The 18,969-nt window shown below is 38.5% G+C and overlaps 1 protein-coding gene across 1 annotated transcript in view; it reads left to right on the top strand.

Annotated features, from left to right (window-relative positions):
- LOC124598421 (Down syndrome cell adhesion molecule-like protein Dscam2) overlaps positions 1–18,969 on the top strand; it is a 378,789-nt gene that overhangs the window by 289,576 nt on the left and 70,244 nt on the right. The window contains exons 23-24 of the mRNA XM_047136000.1: positions 6,042–6,230; positions 14,745–14,930. Of these exons, the coding sequence (XP_046991956.1) occupies positions 6,042–6,230; positions 14,745–14,930 (375 nt within the window). The remainder of the gene's footprint in view (positions 1–6,041; positions 6,231–14,744; positions 14,931–18,969) is intronic.

The following is an 18,969-nucleotide window of genomic DNA, read 5'->3' as shown; positions in this document are numbered from 1 at the left end:
GTTAATGTATAGGAAGGTATCAGTGGTTTTATGGCTGTGATAGCATTTATGACAACATGTCTGACATACAATGTTAAGAAATGTAGGCAGGTGTTTTTGCTTAACAAGAGTGACAGGATACAAATTTCACAGTACCTGAGCAGTCAGTGTCAAATATTAGGTGATGAGGACAAAGATGTGGAAAGCACATGGGAAAAAATCAAAGGAATCATATAATGTGCCCTAGACAAGTATGTTCAGAGTAAAGTCTTAAGGCATAGAGAAGACCCACCATGATTTAATAGCCGTGTTAGAAAACTGCTACATAAAGAAAGAGAACTTCATCACAGATTCAGATGTAAAAACCTAGCTGACAAACAAAAGTTGGAAGAAGTGAAAATGAGAATAAGGAGAGCAATAAAAGAAGCCTCCAATGACTTTGAAAGTAAAATTTTGTCAATCAATCTGCGTAAAAATACTAAGAGGTTTTGGTCACACGTGAATTCAGTGAGTGTGTCAAAATCATCTGTTTATTCACTTGGTGACCATACTGGCACTGATATGGAAGATAATAGAGAGAAGGCCAAAATACTGAATTTGCTCTTCTGAAATTGTTTCACCATGGATGATTGCAATGTGGTCGCTCATTTCAGTCATCATACAAATGTTGACAGGGTAGGTATTGAGATAATCGATGGCAGAATAGAAAGACAGCTACAATTTCTTTGTGGTGGAAAGACATAAGGACCAGATGAGATACCTATAAGATTCTACAAAGATTATGTGAAAGAACTTGCCCCCCTTCTAGCAGTAATTTATTGTACATCACTTAAGCAACGAAGGCTACCTAGAAACTGGAAGAAAGGGCAGGTCATAGCAATTTTTAAGAAGGGCTGTAGAACAGATGCGCACAATTACATACCAATACTGTTGACATCAATCTGTTGCAGATTTATACAACATATTATAGGTTCAAGAATTATGATGTTCTTGGAGAAGGAAAATCTCCTCTATTAAAATCAGCATGGATTTCACAAACAGAGATCCTGCAGAACTCAGCTCAGTCTGTTCCTCCATGAGATCCACAACATTGTAGACAATGGCAGTCAGGTTGATGCCATGTTCCTTGACTTCAGAAATGCTTTTGACAATGTCCCACACTGCTGCTTAGTGAAAAAATATGAGCTTATCAAGTATCAGTGCAGATTTGCAATTGCATTCAAGACTTCCTTCCAGAAAGAACTCAACAAGTCACTCTTGATGGAACAAAATTGACAGACTTAAAAGTAATTTCCAGAGTACCCCAAGGAAGTGTGTTAGGACCATTATTGTTTACAATATATATAAATCATTTAGTAGAAAGTGAATCCTCTCTAAGGCTGTTCGCAGATGGTGCAGTTGTCTATAACAAAGTAACAATGCCAGAAGATAGTAACAAATTGCAGGATGACCACCAAAGAATTGATGAATGGTGTAGGCTCTGGCAGTTGACAATGAACATAAATAAATGTAACATATTGTGCATATGTAGGAAAAGAAATCCACTACTGCATGGCTACACTATTGATGAGAAACTGCTGGAAACAGCATCTGCCATAAAATATCTAGGAGTACCTATCCAGATGACCTTACGTGGAATGACCACATAAAACAAACAGTGGGAAACGCAGATGCTGGACTCAGATTCACAGGAAGAATCTTAACGAAATATAACTCACCCATGAAGAGAATGGCTTGTAAGGTGCTTGTTCAGCCAATTCTTGAGTACCGTTCATCTATCTGGAATCCCTACCAGATAGGACTGATAAAAGAGATAGAAGATCCAACAAAAAGTGGCATGTTTCCTCGCAGGATCATTTAGTTGGCACAGTAGCATTACTGAGTTGCCCAGCAAATCCACTGGTAGACATTACAAGAGAGGTGTGCATCACAGACAGATTTATTATTAAAATTTTTGAGAGAGCACTTTCTGGGAAGTGTTGGACAACAAATTATTCCACTCCACTCCCCCCCCCCCTTCCCCCCCCCCTCCCACATATGTCTCACGTAATGATCATAAAGAGAAAATTCTAGAAATCAGAGCCAATACAGGGACTTACCAATAATTGTTCTTCCTACACCCTGTTTGCAAGCGGAACAGAATTAAAAGGCTCAGTTAGTAGTACAGAAAATACCCTCCACCGCACACAATTAGGTGGCTTGCAGAGTATGATGTAGATGTAGATGTCACAGTCTGGCACAAATTGTCATATTGTCACTGTCTTATACAGCTGATGGTTGTTGGCATTTGCAGCTGTGGTTACATTTCATGTATGTCTGTCATAGCTCTAAATCTTGTCACAGCAATCATCTGACTGAAGTGCAAGTTGTCAGAAAACCCAACACATCACCATTATTGGACTTAGTTGTAACAGTTCTGTAAAGGCAGGGAGCATGGAGTTGGGAGCAGTAAGGTGCTGAGGATATGGAAAACAAAAATTTTAAAAATATTTATTTGTTTCAGTGGATTTTTAACATAAACAAAGTGAAATATAAAATATGCCAGGATGAAAATGATCATTCAAGTGTCCAATACCTCAACAAATTTTTAACTTTAACCATACATAAACATTTTTTAAATAAGAGAACAAATTTTGTAACAGAAAAATAACTGCCAACATGAATGACAATGGAAAAACCTGAAACAAACACTTCTGGTCATTAAGCAGAGGTTAATACTCTGTGACTAGCTTGAACTTCTGTCTCTTCATTAAGTTTGGAATCGGAATATTAGAACACACACACACACACACACACACACACACACACACACACAGGGCAAAATTTAAAACCACACAGACACAAGATAACAAGAAAAATAAATTGTGATTCACACAACAGGAAATCTCATAAGGCCCTTTCAAGTTTAACTATGTGTCAATAACAATGATAGAAATTTGACACACAAATAAAAGATAAATTCATCAGGGAGTTAACTTCTTTCAATTTTAAGATAAGATCCTTTAAAAAGAGAGTCCATAATTCAAAAAATTTAAAAAAAGGAAAATAAAACGTTCGTAAGACAGTGCATTCTATAATCTAAACTCTGATTTTCTTTAACAAACAGCTTCAAATAACATGATCTTGTACTGTTACATGTTAAAATAACATGATCTAGTACTGTTACATGGAATGCTGATCCACATAGTGCTGTAAGGCAAATGTAACTGTCACTGATCAGAGCTAGTCAAAGTTATGCAGGAGAATCCAAATTCAATTTCATGCAGCAAACAAGGAATTTCGTGAATGGAAACCAGCTCTTTAGCTACACATAACAAAAGGTGCTCACCATTTCCATGGTGCGCCTCTCTTTGGCTGTAAGTAAATACTAATAGCACAGCAACTGCAACTAAGGCAGCTGAAATGAGAAATGTGCTGAGTCTGAAGATGCAAATTTGCAAACATAAGGGCAGAAGTACGCTATAACTGTTCAGCTGTCAAGTTCACACCGTTTCTATGTTTCCCAACCCATGGCTGCTGGTGAATACTGGCACCACAGCATTGACAACCAAGGCAGCAAAATGGAGAAATTTGCCAACTCTGAAGACACAAGCCTGCATCTATGTAGGCAGAGGGAAGATTGCTTTGGGCAGACTGGGAAGATTGGCTGCAGTTGCCTGAGACAGTGGTCATGTGTCTGTGAGTTATGCTTGTGTGAATGTGTGTGTCTGTGTGTGTGTGTGTGTGTGTGTGTGTGTGTATGTGTGTGTGTTTGTGTGTGTTTTCTTCTTTAGAAGAAGGCCATCTGATCAAAAGCTAAATGTGTAGCAATCTTTGTGTTGTGCCTATCTGCGACTCAACATCTGCTCTATGTGGTGGGTAGCAATCTATCTTTTTCATAATATAATAATCACACAGTCTTAGCAATAGGTAAAGCTGGTGGAAGACTGTGGCTTATTGGAGAAATGCAAACAATCTGCAAATGAGACTGCATATAAAAGACTTATGTGACCCACCCTAGAGTAATGGTGAAGTGTATGGGACCCATACCAAATGGGACTCACAGGGGATATTGAATGGATATGAAGAAATACAGCACTAATGGTCACAGTTTTGTTCGAGCCATGGGAGATTGGCACAAGCTGCTGAAAGAACTAAACTGACAGCCACTTGAAGATAGACATGAACTATCCTATGATCAACTACTTAGAAAGTTTATAGAACCAACTTAAAGTGATAAATATTGAAATATATAACAATCCTCCACATATCACTCCCATAGGGATTGTGAAGACAAAGTTAGACTAATTATGTAGAGGCATTTAAGCAATAATTCTTCCTGCACTCTATACATGAGTGGAGCAGGAAAAAGGCCTTAATAACTGGTAGAAAAGAGATGTGGGAGACCTGTGGGTGAGGTGTCATGTGACTATCAAATCACTGTGCTTCATATGTGCTGACAATGTCACTGTATGAAAACATATCGTGCTGATAATGTGTCCAAATATGGTAACCGAGATATTGCTAACTGGCGAGTCCAAAATCACACATAGCTCTCTACCCTCAGTTTATTGTACAATAATGAGGATGAACAATGGGTCTAGTCTGTATCTATAATGATGGTGAAGTTATTATGCTAAATTTTTTTCATGCTTTACATTTCTACTTGAACGTGTTCTTGAGTATTTGATCTGATTGATGACAGATGTGTTTGTAGGTGTACTATCTTTTCATGCCTATCAGTGTATGTCTGTGCTAGTAATAACCTCCAGACAAATTATTTTAGATATTTTTATTGTTAATAATTTTATTTTCTCTTATTTTCTCTTTTATTCATGAGTCTGCCACTGTTTTAATGTCACCTCTGCTACCTCTGACTCTTTCCTAAGCTCTTAAAATCACACATCTATTATACCCAACACTCTTGATATTCTGTTTCACATATTATCTTTGTCTGTTATCACAACTTTTCCCTCTCTGCTACTACTTCCAGTGTAATTTTAACAAGTCCTGATTGACTTGCACATATCCCACTAAATTCTTCCTTCTTCTGGTTGTCGATGGACAATGTTCCTCATTTCATTCTGAGTTTTAATTTCTTTTTTTGCATTACACGTCGAATCTATCCAGTTTCTTCTTTCCTACTTTTTCCTTGATTCTTGTTTCATTACCTTACAATATTGTTATACTAGTGTACAGTTTTAGAAAGATTTTTCCTAAGTTCTGTGTCAATATTTGATGCCATTGGAACTTATTTGTTGAAGAAATTTTTGTTAATGCCAATCTTCTTTTGTTGTTGTCACCTTTGTTTCGGCCATCTTACATAATCCAGCATTCTAAATGGTAGTATTATTTCACTTTTTGTGATATGTCTTCCCCAGAATCTGTAGTAAGCAAATTGCTAATCCCCTTTCTGACCCTCATCATCAGCTTTGACATAGTTTCTCTTTTCCTTTACCCAGTTCAGAACTAAGTAGAAGGCTGGAAGGAATATTACTGTTAAGGGCCCATTGACAACGAGGTGACTGGAAGAGGAGAACAAGTTTGGACTGGGAATGACAGGGTTGGACATCATCTACGTTTTTTTCAAAGGAGCCATCCCAACATTAGTCTTAAATCATTTAGGGAAATACAGTAAATTTGAACCTAAATGGCTGGACAGAGACTTGAATTCTGAGTCTCATGAATACAAGCTCAGTGACTTACCTTTGCACCAATTCACTCAGCAGTAGTAGATAGACTGTACTCGCCTCATTTAACATTTATTTTTAGTTTTCCTCACTTTCAGTTGGATGAACTACATCTTATGTTGCACTTCTATTTTTTTTTTCTTTTTTCCAGACAGTGTCCTTCAGTGCTTTTACAAGTTGACAAACTTGTTTAATTGCAAATCTTATGTAGACTTCCTTTAATATGAACTCCTACAGTACTTCATCATTCATCACATTCTTTTGATGTAGCAGTTGTGGTGTGCAATTTACTTCATGTGGTTTTTGCCTAGTTTCTTCTTCTTCTTCTTTTTCTTTCTTCTTCTTTAACTTGTTGTTTTATGAAAGCACTATATGCTTCTATTTGTCTTTCAGAGCTGGAAAAGAGAAATGGAGGAAATTACTCATGCACAGCAAAGAACTTATTTGGTGAAGATAGAATTACTTACCACATTATTGTTCTCACAGCCCCTGAGCCTCCATATCTTGAAGTTCTACATTCAGATTATGATAGCTTGGAACTGCGATGGACGTCCCCCAGAGATGGAGGCACTCCAGTGTTAGGTTTGTAAAACTATAGATTTATAAAATTCGCTCATCACTGCTGAAAATCAATCTAAAAAATGAAAAATACAAGAAACACACACACACACACACACACACACACACACACACACACACACACACACACACACACACACGCACCTCTTCTGTTCACTGAGTTGTAATCTATCATTATACAGCCATAATTGTTTATATTCAATCCTGCATTTCCCATTTATTATGGATTAGGGAAGGCAACTGGACCTGACAGGATAGCAGTGTGATTTTAAACAGAGTATATGAAAGAGCTTGCCGCTCTTCTAACAGCAGTGTACCATTGGTCTGTGGAGAAAAGCACAGGTTATTCCAGTTTTTTAGGAACTGTCATTGAACAGATGTCCAAAACTGTGGACCTATATCTCTGACATTGGTAAGGTGTAGAATTTTGGAATATGTCATGTATTATGACATTTTTGGAGAATGAAAATGTTCATTGTATGAATCAGCATGGGCTCTAAAAACAATGATCATCTGCAACCCATCTCACTTAGTTCATCCATGAGACCCAGAAGGTGGTAGATACAGGCACCCAGATAGATGCCATATTCCTTGGCTTCTGTAAGACTTTTGATACAATTATACATTGCTGCTAATGAATAAAATGTAAGTGTATGGAATATCAAATCAACTGTGTGATTGGACTGAAGAGTTTCTAACAAATTGAACAGAGCACTTTGTTCTCAGTGGACACAACATGCCACTCTCAGTGGAGAGAAGTCTTCAGACATAAAGTGACTTCAGTCATACTCAGGCGCGGCTCGTAATTAAAGGCTCTGAGGCGGAGCCGCCCCAAAATATATGTTAAAGTAAATTTCGCAAGAACGTATTACATAATTTAAATTATCAGGACGAATTTTGCATATTTCCCATTCCGATTAAAATTACGACGGTCAACGTTTTTGGAACTGTTTGTATCGATGGATGTTTTCCGAACGGTTAGTAGTGTTTAGGCTGCGCCTTGGAACGTCTGTAAGCTGCATGTAGTAGCGGTTTGGGGGCGTGGCTTCTGCATAGTACTGCTCTTTATGGGCGACCCGAAGGCTCAGAGCTTGTAGCCTAAGGGTGTCATACCAACCGCCACACATTTTTCAGGTTCCACTATCTATGTAATAAAGGAATGTAGAGTGGCCGAAACTTCGCTATCCAATCTCTGTCTCTGCACATCTCTACTACGCTTCGACGCGTCATTAATCGACGTTTAGTATTATTGTTTTGGTAATATTTTACATAGTTGTTTTGTTTCTGCCATTGGCTATTTTATCCACATGTAGAATAAGTTTGCAAATATCCCGTCAGAGTGCACTACACTACAGTAACATACCAGTACTGCCATCTAGCGAGTGTTTCATAATTGGTTAGAGGACAAAGCGCGCGAAATTTCTCCCGTTACTTTACTTTCCTTGCTTGCTTATGCTGACGGCATTTGTTGATACCGTGTGATATTAGCAAGTTTCTTTTTCGGAGTATATTTTGCAAGATTTTAGTGAGTTTTACTTGCTGGTGAATATCTGCGACATACCGCCAGTGTGAAACAAGCGCAATATGAATTCAGTGTGCAATTTAATAGGTAAAAACTTGGAACACGGCCATAGGATGAAAGTGAAAGAACTTGGTGCATCCAGACCCGCATTAAAGATATCTCCGAAACATATCTTTTCATAGGATTTGCTGCACAGTGTCAGAAAATGTAATGATGACGTATAAAAACACAAACCAAAGATTTTAACTCGAAGTTAGCTTCTAACAATATTTAATACCTGATTACAGAAGATACAGTACGTAAAATTATGGGCAGAGAGTGATCTGCTCACCCCCTCCCCCTGAATTCTTAGTTGTTTATGTCAGACTAATCTGTAGCGTAACCCGAGGTCTATCTTGGCTTCGATCGATAAATGCCGCAGCCTTCCCCAGTATAGAAACCACGAGCCGCGCCTGGTCATACTCCAAGGGAGTGTTATAGGTCCATTACTTTTCACCATGTATATAGATGATATAATAGGCCATGTATATAGATGATATAATAGGCAACATCAAAAGTTCCACGCGGCTTTCATGGATGATGCTGTTGTATACAGAGGAGTCACAATGCTAGAGAATTGTAGCAAAATGTGGGAAGACCTGCAGAGAATTGACACTTGATGCAAGGAGTGGCAATTGGCCCTCAAAATAAAAAATGTAACATACTGTATGATTACATAGCCAGAGTACTATCAGTGGAAGCAGTTACTTCCATAAAATATCTAGGATTATGTGTATGGGGTAGTTTAAAGTAGACTGACCACATAAAACTAATCACAGGAAAGGCAGATGTCAAACTGTGATTCATTGGAAGAATCTTCAGGAAAAGTAATCCATCACCAAAGAGGGTAGCTTACCAAATCCTCATTTGACCAATACTTGAATATTGCTTGTCAGTATGAGATCCATACCAGATAGGTTTGGTAGAGTAAATATAAAAGATCCAAAGAAGAGCAGCATGTTTTGTTACAGGTCCATTTAGTAGGGATGGAGATGATTGACCAACATCACAGTGGGGTTTACTGTTAAAGTTCTGAGAGTGTACAGTATGTTCCTGGAAGAGTCAAAAATGTATTTCTTCCTCCAATGTACGTCTCTTAAAAGGACAATGAAGATAAAATTAGAGAGATTCAACCCCACACAGAGTCTTGCTTGCAGTCATTCTCCCAGAAACTATTTGTGTCTGGAACAGAAATGAGGTGGAAGTCACAGTGGTACACAAACTAACTCCACCATCGACTGCAACTGCAAGTGGCTTGTGAAGTGTAGATGTACATGTAGGTATATCACATACATTAACTTGTTGAAAAAATCTGAAGTAGAAACACACAGAACAGTGTGCTCAGAGTGATCATTTCATTTGATTTAATTTTTTTCATTCATTTAGAATGAAGACAGAGACTAGTTAAGCCAATACTTTCAAAGTACGTTGCCACAGCTTCATCTGATTACTGACCTATTTGCATTCCTCCTGCACTGTCCAAAGTCTTAGAACATGTAGCACATGACCAGCTAACAAGCTATGCATGTACAAACAACCTACTAGCCAAATAACAATCATTTAATATTTTCATCAGGTGAGAACCAGCTGCTGTTAAGTGCATTTGAAAATACATTTTAGCCATCAGCTGTTTTATTTAAGCTGTATATCTTCTGCCGGTTTCAGTCATAGACCATAATCACTGGATGCAAGGTAAAACAACTCTGTTAAAAAACATATCCCATTTTCCCTTTAGGCTGATGCAACATTTAGGTGACCACAGTGAAACCGCTCAACAACTACCACAACTCATCCTTGAAATACTAATGGACATATCTCACAATGCCTCAAGTCAAATAGGCAGTATACCATATCACAGCCTGAATTTCTTGCCAAGTGAACTGCAATGGTTTTGCTGATACCTCAGATCTCTCCAGCTTCCCAGCAGAGCATTATGTCCAGCACCTTAAAGTCACAATGTAGGCAAGCAGTATGAGGTGCTCCACAATTTTGTATTAGGTCCTATACTCTTTTCACTGTATGTCAATGATATTTCATCAGTTTTGCCCTACTGCAAATATCACATGTACACCCATGATCTCCAGTTGTATCTAAGTGCAAAACTGATAAACCTGAAGACAGCTGTCGAGAATCACAATACTGACCTCTGTGCACCATCAAAATGGGCAGAGAATATAGGGTCAAAGCTCAACCCTTCCAAAATGCAAGCAGAACTGGTTGGTCATTCTAGGCTCATTATCCCAAAATATCAGGAATCCCCACCATATTTAATCCTAAAACGGGTAAATGTCAACTTCTCTCTCTCTCAGCAAAGCATAGTAACAGATGAAAGTCTAAATTTGACTTAGCATCTCTCCATGTCCTACAAAAAGATAAACAGTTCTTCCCTATTGATCTGAAAAAGGAATCCAGCTGTTGAATGCAGCAATATTGTCCTGTAAGGTCTTTCTGAGGAAAACTCATGGCATCTGAAACTGATTATCTATGCCTGTGTTCACTATATCTGTGATGTTTGACTCTCTGATCATATTTTACCATCACATTCATAGCTATCCTGGCTGTGTTCAGCAAGTGCAGAGATTTCTGTTTCCTTTGTGTCCTCTCATGTCTTGTCAATGTACACTGTCCCTCATATCCCTCCTCAACCTTAATGATCTTGGATCTTGTCCGAAAAAAAGAAAAAAAAACTTGTTTCCATCAGAACAAAATGTTTTTTGTCCCTGTATGCACTCATTACTCCTGTACATATTTCTTTCCATCCAGATCTTCCTCATTTCCCAGTATTCTTAGCTGGTGCAGTCTCCTTAAATTTCCTTTCCCCAGAACTTGCTATATCAGAAGACATCAATTTTGTACACCTATAATTTCTTTTTCTATCTGCCACTATCATTATTGCTATTGATATAATTAGTATTGTCATTATTATTATTATTATTATTATTATTATTATTGTTATTAGTATTACTACCATCATTATTTCTGGCAGCAGCAGCAGTAGTAGAAGTACTGCCAGTATTAACTTTATTATTTGAGTAGCCCAGGTACAAAAGCTGCTAAACGCGTCTTTGACGATTTTGAGTTGAGCACACTGCCATATAGATTTTTTCAGTGCCTACATGATGGATTCAGTGTCAGGATGCTAAACCCACTATAAACCATTGAAAATGGCTGTAGAACATTTGCTATTCCAAAAGCAGTAACTGCACATTGTCTTCAGAAGCAAAGCCCGCTAAATGTCCAATGTTTGCAAAACCCACCAAGTTCATCAGGCATGGTGGTCACCTATGTCCAGATGCAAAGCACACCAACTGACATCAGACTTACCAATCTAGAGATTCAGACCTAAATTTCAGTTTGTTAGAATTAGAAGGGATATTTTTCTTCTTCAGAGTTAGGTTGGCTGTGTTGTAGCAAATGCATACGCAAAAGTGAAGCTCTCGTTGGCAATGCATTGTCAAAATGTATGCCAGTAATCACAGTTCAGCTGATCATCAGGGTGTTTATTGATGTATGTGCATGAGTTTTTTGAAGAAAGTGACTGATTTCATGAACAGTTTAAATGCAGGAGATGGTACAAATGAAGTCTAAGTTATTTAAATAGTAGAAATTCTGCAAGAAATCGAACCTGTATTAGTAGTTGAAAATACCAGAACAAGTCCAAAGGTAATGATCCATCCTGGAAAAGGAAGAGGCATCCTGATCATTGGAAAATAAATGTTTCCTAAACAAAAAGGTACAAACATGAAAAGTATTATTAAAGCAATGTTATGCAATGAAAACTGCATTGACACTAATTATTATGACATACACAAAAGGCTTAGTAAAAGTGACTGGTAACTGACATTTCCAGATTCAATAACCCAAAAAAATCGTTTTCACTTAAAGCAAAAACAAGAAGATTTGTCTAGTTCATGGAGAACCCTTCTACAATTTTGAAGTTGGAGAGGGGAAGAGCATCCTGAAGAGGGGAAAAAATTTCAGCAAAGGAAATGGTGTAACACCAATTACAGCAGGTGTAGAACTTTCAGAAGCCAAACTCGAAGATGCCAAAAAGCTTTTAGAGCTCCACTTTGGCGAAGATTGGGTGACCAGCAACAAATTCAAATTCTACACTGAGATGTTAGACAAGCAGGAAGGCACTCCTAGAGTCACTCCTGCTGCTGCCAACTCTCAGAATGAGGAACAACCCGGAAATGTTTTTGAGTTGATGGACAGTGTTGAGGACAATGTCACTTAAAAGCAACATTCAACCAATTTCATTTTCTATAATTTTTTGTCACTGTTTTAACTAAGATGAAACTTTCCAGCAATTTTATCATTTTCTAATATTTTGTTGGTGTTTTACTAAGATGCAATTTGGAACTTATTTTATTTTCTGTAATATCTTCTGATGTCAAAACCACGGTGGTGTAATTTTTAAAAAACATAATGTTGAACGCGTTATCTTTTTGACGTTAAATTAATCCGTTTTTCCTGGTAAAATAATTTCACTTTCGTGAATTTTCAGACTTCTCTTTGAAATAAAATGTATTCTGTTTATATTTATAATAATTAAATTCCATCCGTCTGTCATTCCTGACATACCAGCAGATAGTGGGTTTTGCATCTGAATGTTTGTTTCATAATTGGATCGATACATTTGCAAAACCTGATGACTACATAAATCAGGTGCAAAAATCACTAAGTAAGTATTTCACTTAAGATTTCAACGTGTAAAACTTAACCACAGATTTCAGCTATTAACTAATTTTTAAAAAAGAAGTGAAGTCTTCAACTTTAATAATTTGGATGGGACGAGTTTTTCATGCTTATCTCAGTTTCAGTTATCATGCAGTTAGTGGCTTTTGCATCTGGGATACTCAGTTCATAGTATTATTTATTCACGTTGTCTCTATAAACACTCAGATCATTTTAATACTTTTTTTCATATTAAAATTGTTATTTCTTAGGCAATTATGATGTGAACAAGGTATTGCATGTGTGAAACCTGGTCTGGTGTAAGAGAGGGCGTGATGGCCCAATCAGATGTGGTTAAATAAGTGAATACACCATGTTCTGTAGATCCCATAATGAAGAAGAACTTTCAGCTATATGGAGTAAGTTAAAGTACAGATTAACAGAGAGTGCATTATCTGTCAGAACTGCCAGAAAACTGTATACCTCTACTACACATGAACAGTAAACTCTAATTAATATGTTACATTATACTCCCAAAAGTTACACTATGTGATCAAAAGTATCAGGACACCTGGCTAAAAATGACTTACAATTTTGTTGTGCCCTCCATCAGTAATGCTGGAATTCAATATGGTGTTGGTCCATCCATAGTCATGATGATGGCTTCCACTCTCACATGCATACGTTCAATCAGGTGCTGGAAGGTTTCTTGGGGAATGGCAGCCCATTCTTCATGAAGTGCTGCACTGAGGAGAGGTATTGATGTTAGTCGGTGAGACCTAGCACGAAGTCAGCATTCCAAAATATCCCAAAGGTGTTCTGTAGGATTCAGGTGAGGACTCTGTGCAGGCCAGTCCATTACAGGGATTTTTTTGTCATGTAACCACTCCACCACAGGCCGTGCATTATGAACAGGTGCTCGATCGTGTTGAAAGATGCAATCACCATCCCTGAACTGCTCTTCAACAGTGGTAAGCAAGAAAGTGCTTAAAACATCAACGTAGACCTGTGCAGTGATAATGCCATGCAAAACAACAAGGGGTGCAAGCTCCCTCCATGAAAAACACGACTACACCATAACACCACAGCCTCTGAATTTTACTGTTGGCACTACATGCGCTAGCAAATGGCATTCACCAGGCATTCGCCATACCCACACCAAGCGATCGGATCACCATATTGTGTACTGTGATTTGTCACTCCACACAACGTTTTTCCACTGTTCAGTCGTCCAATGTTTATGCTCCTTACACCAAGCGAGGCGTCATTTGGCATTTACCGGCATGATGTGTGGGTTATGAGCAGCTGCTCAACCATGAAATCCAAGCTTTCTCACCTCCCGTCTAACTGTCATAGTACTTGCAGTGGATCCTGATGCAGTTTGGAATTCCATTGTGATGGTCTGGATAGATGTCGGCCTATTACACATTATGACTCTCTTCAACTGTCGACAGTCTATGTCAGTCAACAGACGAGATTAGCCTGTACACTTTTGAGCTGTACATGCCCCTTCACGTTTCCACTTCACTATCACATCGGAAACAGTGGACCTAGGGATGTTTAGGAGTGTGGAAATCTTGCATACAGACTTGTGACACAAGTGACACCCAATCATCTGACCACGTTCGAAGTCCCTGAGTTCTGTAGAGGGCCTCATTCTGCTCTCTCACGATGTCTAATGACTACTGAAGTCGCTGATATTGAGTACTTGGCAGTAGATGGCACCACAATGCACCTAATGTGAAAAATGAGTGTTTTTGGAGGTTTCTGGATACTTTTGATCACATAGTGTATGTACATAATAGGCTATAAGGAGTAGAAAAACTTTTTGTTCACATTGGTATAAATTAGTTGCTGTTTACCTGCTCTTCCTTGGTTAAAATTTTTTGAGTGCACCATTAATTAAAAAGTCTTTTAAAACAATAACCAGCAGTTATAGCGGAACGCTTGATGCTGATAGTGCTGATATTGATAATTTCCAGTAGTCAAAAGAGAAAAACTATGAACATGCTGTGAAAATGATGACACATAAGCTGTGGGTATTGCCTAAAGATCCTGCTGACAGGTTTTTATAGTAGTGCTATGAAATGATGCCCACTTTACTGAGATTGTTCAAAGTCATGGTGAATCTGACTTCCGTGTTGCTTGTCTTAGTTTGTGTGAATTTGGCAAACATACTTTTTCAGTCAGTGTTGATCAGGAGATAATAAAATAAAAATCATTTTACTGTTTTTACTTGCAACAAAAGTATAAGGTGAACTTATTACAAAAATGTACAGGTTACACGCTGAATTATAAGAAGGACCATGGAACATGGCAGGAGGTCCAGATGGATGTCGAAAAGAATTCCCATAAATTAAACGACATAGACTGTGGTGCGACATACCATGCATATATCACAGCATGGAACAGAATTGGTAACAGTCATCCTAGTGCTACAGTCACTGCCAGAACTAAGGGGACTGGTAAGTAAGCATATTGTGTTTCATGAAGTATATGAAGATGATCTTAGTACCATCAACATCATGGCTGTCGGTAACTTTGCAAAAAATCTTTCAGACTAGTGTCATTAAACATTAAAAATAGATATCTAAATTACTAGAAGTCAGATCAATGACAATACTACAATTTTAATCACTTTTGAAAATAAGTAAATTAATATGCATTTTAAAGCAGATCATAAATCACCAAATAATGCTAAGCAATGGACAGCCACATACAAATGAAACAAAATTGCTTAGTTTTCATGTTAAATCTGTCCTCAGAGCTAAGAAATAAGCACTAAACAGTAGCTGTGTAATTTGAACATGTTCATTAACACTAAAGTAAAACTGCTAAAAAACTAAGCAATTCACTTCTCAGTTATGAAGCAGAATGGACCAATAAGTACTGATGATTTCAAGTATTTTTTTCCAGTTGGCCAATAACTCCCCATTTCAAGTAAATAATGACTAAGGTGTGGAAAACTGGTCCACCAAAAGGATTAAGAAGCACCATTGCATTGCTATGGCACATGTTACATAGGCATACTTATTTACTCCTTGGCACTACGCCAAGTGTAGGGCCCTGGCCTTCTGGACAATCTCCACCAACTCTTCTCTGCCGGCTGCCTTATCTCTCCATCTTCTAACTCCCATTATTCTCAAGTCCTCCTCCACATTGTCGAGCCATCTGCTCCTAGTTCTGCCCCTTATATGGCACCCAGCTGGTTTTCCGTCAAAAATTTTCTTGATTGTGCTGCTCTCCACCATTCTTTCTACATGTCGCAACCAATGTAGTCTGTTACTCTTTATTTCTGTCATGATATCTGGCTTGTTGCACAACTCTCTGATCCCCTTATTATTTCTGATTTGCCAAAACCTCCTATCATTGACTGGCCCGAAGATTTTCTTAAGTATCTTCCTTTCCCATCTTTTCAACAACTCCTCATCATTTTGCATCATTGCCCAAGTCTCTAAACTGTACATCACCACAGGTCTCACTACTGTACAGTACACTGTCAGCTTCAGATTCCTACTAAGTCTTCTTGCTCCAAATATGAAATGTGAAAGACACAAAGCAGCAACCCTGGGGGGAACACTGTTTAATAGTGAAGCAAGATCTTGCATATGCAGATGTTATTGATTTGTTATCCAGGAGGAAACAGGGCCCAGAAGAAAAGGTTGAAACATTAGAAAGATATGGAGTGGAGATGAGGCTGACAATTAATCAGACAAAGACAAAGTATGGCATGTGTTGGTGTAACAAAATTATGTAATAACATTATTGAGACTGAAATTGTACTTGAGGTAGCCAGATTGTGGATTCCACCAACTCCACTTTACTTCTGTAGGAAGAGGAGAGTATTCTGACTAGCCTTGACACAGTGAACAAAAGATCATGGGAATTTCAGATCTGACAAATGCGATCCCACACAAAACAAAAATCACAATGCAGCTTACTTGTATGTAAATAAAAATTCATAACATATAGAGCTTTTACTTTGTCACCCACTCAACCTCCACAACAGCCTAGTCCATCCCTATGCCACTCACAATCCCAACCTCTTGCCACAGTAATCATATCGCTGTGGAAGACCCAGGTGCAAGACCTGCCCAATCCACCTACCCAACACTTCCTGTTCCAGTCCTGTCACAGGCTTAACCTACCCCATCAGAGGCCAGACCACCTGTGAAAGTATCAATGTCATATATCAGCTCTGCTGCAATAATTTCACAGCTTCTTATACTGGTATGATTACCATTCAACTGTCCACAAGGATGAACAGTCACCACCAAATTGTGGCCAAGAGCATAGCAGACCACCCTGTGGCAAAAGGTGCAGCTGAATGTAACATGCTTGATTTCAATGGCTGCTACACTATGGAAGCCATCTGGATCCTCCCCAGCACCACCAGCTTTTCCTAAACTGTGCAGATGGGAGTTATCATTAAAATATATTCTCCACTCCCAATCTGATCCCGGTCTCAACCTATGGTAACCTACTGTCACGACACCCTCGACCCGACAGTCTCCACCCCATCTGTCCTGTCATTTCCTCCCTATTCTCATCCCCTCACCTTCTTTATGTGCCACCCTCTGCAATTGCATCCACCCATCTTTTGCCAAGACTGGAAATGACACCTCATGAGAATTCCAGGTCACTGAGTGTCCCATAAGATCTACATCTATATATACTACGCAAACCACCGTGAAGTGCATGGTAGAAGGTACGTTCCATTGTACCAGTTATTAGGGTTTCTTCCTGTTCCATTTACATATGGAGCATGGGAAGAATGATTGTTTGAAAGCCTCTGTGCATGCAGTAATTATTCTAATCTTATCTTCATGACCCCTGTGTAAGCAATACATATGGGATTGTAGCACGTCCCTAGAGTAATCATTTAAAACCGGTTCTTGAAACTTTGTTAATAGACTTTCTCAGGCTTGTTTAAGTCTCTGTTCAAGAGTCTGCCATTTCAGTTCCTTCAATATCTATGTGACACTCTCCCCTGGATTAAACAAACCTGTGTCCATTTTTGCTTCCCTTCTCTGTATACGTTCAATGTAGCCTGTTAATCCTATCCAGTACAGGTCCCATACACTTGAGCAGTATTCTAGTATAGATCCCACAAGCAATCTCTTTAGCAGACTAATTGCACTTCTCCAGTATTCTACCAACAAAACCAGTCTACCATCTGCTTTACCTACAACTGAACCTATGTGATCATTCCATTTCGTATCCCTACAAAGTGTTACACCCAGATATTTGTATGATTTGTTCCATTACAACAGTGACTCATTGATATTACAGTCATACGATACTACATGTTTTGCTGAACTGCAAGCCAAATGGGGAAAGAGAAATACTGGAGGGCCTAAAAAAATATAGGAATTGTTTTGTTTGTGAGATCAGAACTGGCAACTATCTAATCGAAGGGAAGATGATTATGATGGTGGTGGTGGTGGTGATTATGATGATGATGATGATGATGATGATGATGATGATGATGATTTGGGATTGTGCCTGGGATATTATCATTTCTTTTTCCAGTATTTCAGCTACAGATGAAAATAGACATTGTCAAGGAGTATCACTAAGTGACCTCTGAGTGTGATGTATGTCTGTTTACTCCTTGGGATGTCAATGCAGTGAAATGAAGTTGTCAGAATGCAGTAAACATTGTTTACAGATAAAAATGATAGATGAAACATACAAATTCATAATGATTATGCCTCTGAGGATGGTTATTCATATTGTTTGGGGGTGCAGATTTAGAACAAAAATTCCCATGAGAGCAGCCTGTATAAGATATGAGTGAATTCCGTGTACTGTCTAATTGTAACTCTCATCTCAACTGACTAGACTGACTTCTAGTCATATTTCCAATGCCTCTACAGGGTGATTTTTCCACTTTGTACAAACTTTAGGGATTGATCAATGAGAGTATACAGAACAAAGAAGGTCTAATGCACTTATGTCTGAAAATGCATGGTTTCGATGCTAGAGACCATTTATTCAATCATACTTTGTTACAGAGACTGCAATGTAATAAGTGCTGTACCATGCAGCCACAGTTTCAGTATGTGTGGTTTCCTCCTAGGGTGGTACCATTGCTTGTATGTCATGTTCTAGTGCCCTCTCCTGCCATAGTAATTGGTAATGTTGCATGTGATTCACTTCTCTTGCTGACACTCCTTGTAGTGGATGTGATACAGCATTGTACACAATGGTTCCATATTCAAACCTAGAGCTTGCTGACATGGTGTTTACTTACGGAGAGGTGAATGGCAATGGACGACGGGCACCAAGGTTGTATCAGGCTGAGACAGTGTTGTTTCAGAAAGCAGGAAATCATGAACATGGTGTTTACTTACGGAGAGGTGAATGGCAATGGACGACAGGCACCAAGGTTGTATCAGGCTGAGACAGTGTTGTTTCAGAAAGCAGGAAATCATGAACAATGTAACCAAAATGTTCAGACAACAGACTTGAAGGAAAATGTGATGAACACTATGGATGATA

This window comes from Schistocerca americana, chromosome 1 (genome assembly GCF_021461395.2).
Source record: "Schistocerca americana isolate TAMUIC-IGC-003095 chromosome 1, iqSchAmer2.1, whole genome shotgun sequence".
NCBI lineage: Eukaryota > Metazoa > Arthropoda > Insecta > Orthoptera > Acrididae > Schistocerca > Schistocerca americana.
Note: the sequence above shows the minus strand (reverse complement) of the source record. Positions and strands in the feature narration are given on the sequence as shown.